Here is a 2,951-nt window from a genome sequence, read left to right as displayed (position 1 = left end):
CATTGGTCTGGGTGCCGTTGAAGCTAGGGACTGCAGGTAAGAAGTAAAAGAGGGACAAGATTACAGTTTCTCAGTCCAAATAAAAGGTGAGAGCCTCGATGAGTCTAGAAGTGGCTTAGTCAGAAAATTATTAATTACAAGCATGTCTAGAAAAAAACATTGAAACATAAGGCTGGAGATGCTGCTTGTTATTTAAGTCTATCTATCCTCAGCTGCTGCTGTGCGCTGAAGAAGCATTTTAAATGTCTTTAAATAAAAAATGTTAAGCTTTGCCTGGCCTTTCTCATAATGGTAGTCAATCTAAACTTTACTTTGCGAGTCTAAGCTGTAGGTTTATATGTAACATTTTATTATGTCAGCTTAAAGTGTAGCTAATATAACACCTCCTGAGAGTCAGTTTAATCACCAATTTCCAGGTTATTCACTGTATGACAGCATTTACAGTTTAATTACAGGTTTAAGACTGCTGTTGTTGCTCTGTCTTCACCACGGGCTCTCGCTTGGGCCGAGTGTGTACATTACAGTACTGTAGACTGCACAACCTTCTCGCCCTCCTTTGCGACACAATTACTAATAAATAACCACATTATCCTTGTGCTTCTCATTTTTATTCATTTATTTAATATTTAATAGTAAGGGATTCATTGGTTTAAAAGCTGTAAAACAACAATGTAAAATTAAAAGATCCTTAAATTTACTGTCATCATTACTTTTATGCTCTGCAATTGTTGTAAAACAACTCTCCCACTGGATGTGCGATAAACTGCTGCAAGAATGTTTCCAGTTCATCCAGAGAGAGCTGCTCCACCAAGTTGTCCTCTGTGTTTCTTGCTCTGGCAGCGCCGCTCTGAATGGGTCTGTCATTGTTGTCCACACAGCAGTAGGCATTCCACAGGTAGTCTGGGATGTTGACATGCTTAACATTGTTTTTAACAATCCAGCTGTCTGCAGAAGGAATGGTGCCGACCAGCACGTAGGCCTTAGGGCACTTCTCCAGAAACCATCCTAAAGCCACATGAAGCTCAGTGAGCTGGGACTCATGGATCCTCCAGGCATTCTTGTTCAGCTTGGGGTTCTGAGGAACCACATTGGTTAGGGTGAAAGTGGCGTTGTGACTAGGGACTGCAGGAGAGAAGGAAAAGAAGGACAAGCTTAAAGTTTCCAAGTCCAAAGAAAAGATGGGAGCCTCGATGAGTCAAAAAGTGGGATAGTCATTTTCATTCAGCAATTAAAATATTCTAGAAAATTATCAATTGTGGGCACATTTAGCAGAAAACATTGAAACGTAAGGCTGGAGATGCTGTTCATTAGTTAAGTCTATCTATCCTCAGCTGTTGCAGCCAAGAACAGCTCCCCAGTCCTGTACTGCCATCTACTGTCTACCCTCCTGAAAAACACACAATCCGTCCTCGACTACCTGCATGGTGTTCGTTGGGGTTGAGGTGACCACGGTCAAAGCCTGAATTTGTGAAGTCCTCATTCAGAGCTTGTCTCTCTCCAAGGTAGACATTAGGGTGATTCTGCCCCAGCCAGTATCCATCTTTCATCTCTCCCTGCCAAGACCGATCTACCAGCTAAGATGGATGGAAACAAGACAAAAAAATATTAATTCCTTACAATCTAAAATTGTCTAAACGAACAATTAATGTAAATTGTATGACTCTGTATTCTCCATACTTTCTCTCTGCCATGAATAGATGCAAAATAAGCTCGTGTGGGACAAACCTGTGGCTCTACAAACCACCTGTTCTCCCTGCCGCCTCCATTACTGAGCTGGAATTGATAGGCAAAGCCATGTGCAGAGGATGCCCAGCATTGTCCATAATGTCCAGCAGTTTCTTTAGTGTCCTTTTCTCTGCCACTGTCACCAGTGTCCAGCTTCATGCCGACCACAGAGCCAGCCTTCCTGATCAGTTTTTCCAGCAAGGATAAGTCCTTCTTTGCTGTGCTGCTCCCCCAGCACACCACAGCATAGAACAGTACTCCAGCAACCACCGACTGGTAAAACATCCTCAGGAGCTTCTTGCAGATGTTAAAAGACCTCAGCCTCCTGAGGAAATACAGTCTGCTTTGGCCTTTTTTATACAGGTGCGGAGTGTTGCATGACCAGTTCAGTTTGTTGTCCACCCACAGCCCAAGGTACTTGTATGTGTTTACCATCTCCACCTCCTCTCCCTCTATCTGAACTGACAGTGTACCTGCTCTGGACCTCCCGAAGTCCAAAACCAGTTCCTTGGTCTTTGAGGTGTTGAGTTGCAGGTGGTTTGTGTGACTCCATGTGACAAAGTTCCTCGCCAGACTCCTGTACTCCTCTTCCTGATCATCCAAGATACACCCCATGATGGCCGTGTCGTCTGCAAACTTCTGAATTCAATTTTATTTTATTTATATAGCGCCAAATCACAACAAAAGTCGCCTCAAGGTGCTTTATATTGTACAGTATATCCTATAATAATAGATACAGAGAAAAACCCAACAATCATATGACCCCCTATGAGCAAGCACTTTGGCGACAGTGGGAAGGAAAAACTCCCTTTTAACAGGAAGAAACCTCCGGCAGAACCAGGCTCAGGGAGGGGCGGGGCCATCTGCTGCGACCGATTGAGGGGAGAGAAGGAAGACAGGATAAAGACATGCTGTGGAAGAGAGACAGAGATTAATAACAGATATGATTCAATGCAGAGAGGTCTATTAACACATAGTGAGTGAGGAAGGTGACTGGAAAGGAAAAACTCAATACATCATGGCAATCCTCCAGCAGCGTACACCTATTGTAGCATAACTAAGGGAGGATTCAGGGTCACCTGGTCCAGCCCTAAGTATATGCTTTAGCAAAAAGGAAAGTTTTAAGCCTAATCTTGAAAGTAGAGATAGTGTCTGTCTCCCGAATCCAAACTGGAAGCTGGTTCCACAGAAGAGGGGCCTGAAAACTGAAGGCTCTGCCTCCCATT

At 43.7% G+C, this 2,951-nt stretch overlaps 1 protein-coding gene across 1 annotated transcript; it reads right to left on the bottom strand.

Moving 5' to 3' along the window:
• Positions 1-693: 693 nt before the first annotated feature.
• On the bottom strand, positions 694-2,340 carry LOC109205070 (nuclease-like). Its single transcript, XM_019367532.2, has 3 exons — positions 2,296-2,340; positions 1,418-1,574; positions 694-1,122 (listed from the first exon to the last, which is right to left on the bottom strand). The coding sequence occupies exons 1-3, from the start codon at positions 2,338-2,340 to the stop codon at positions 713-715; spliced, it is 612 nt and encodes a 203-aa protein (XP_019223077.2). The 3' UTR covers positions 694-712.
• Positions 2,341-2,951: the final 611 nt, after the last annotated feature.

The sequence above is a fragment of the Oreochromis niloticus genome, linkage group LG14 (genome assembly GCF_001858045.2).
Source record: "Oreochromis niloticus isolate F11D_XX linkage group LG14, O_niloticus_UMD_NMBU, whole genome shotgun sequence".
NCBI classification, from domain to species: Eukaryota; Metazoa; Chordata; class Actinopteri; order Cichliformes; family Cichlidae; genus Oreochromis; species Oreochromis niloticus.
This window is presented reverse-complemented; position numbering and strand designations above follow the sequence as displayed.

Coding starts and splice junctions, on each gene's coding strand:
- LOC109205070 (XM_019367532.2), bottom strand. CDS start 2,340: ATGGGGTGTATCTTGGATGATCAGGAAGAGGAGTACAGGAGTCTG. Junction 1,575..2,295: donor AAGAGGAGTACAGGAGTCTG/GCGAGGAACTTT, acceptor CATCCATCTTAG/CTGGTAGATCGGTCTTGGCA. Junction 1,123..1,417: donor CCCCAACGAACACCATGCAG/GTAGTCGAGGAC, acceptor TCTCTCCTGCAG/TCCCTAGTCACAACGCCACT.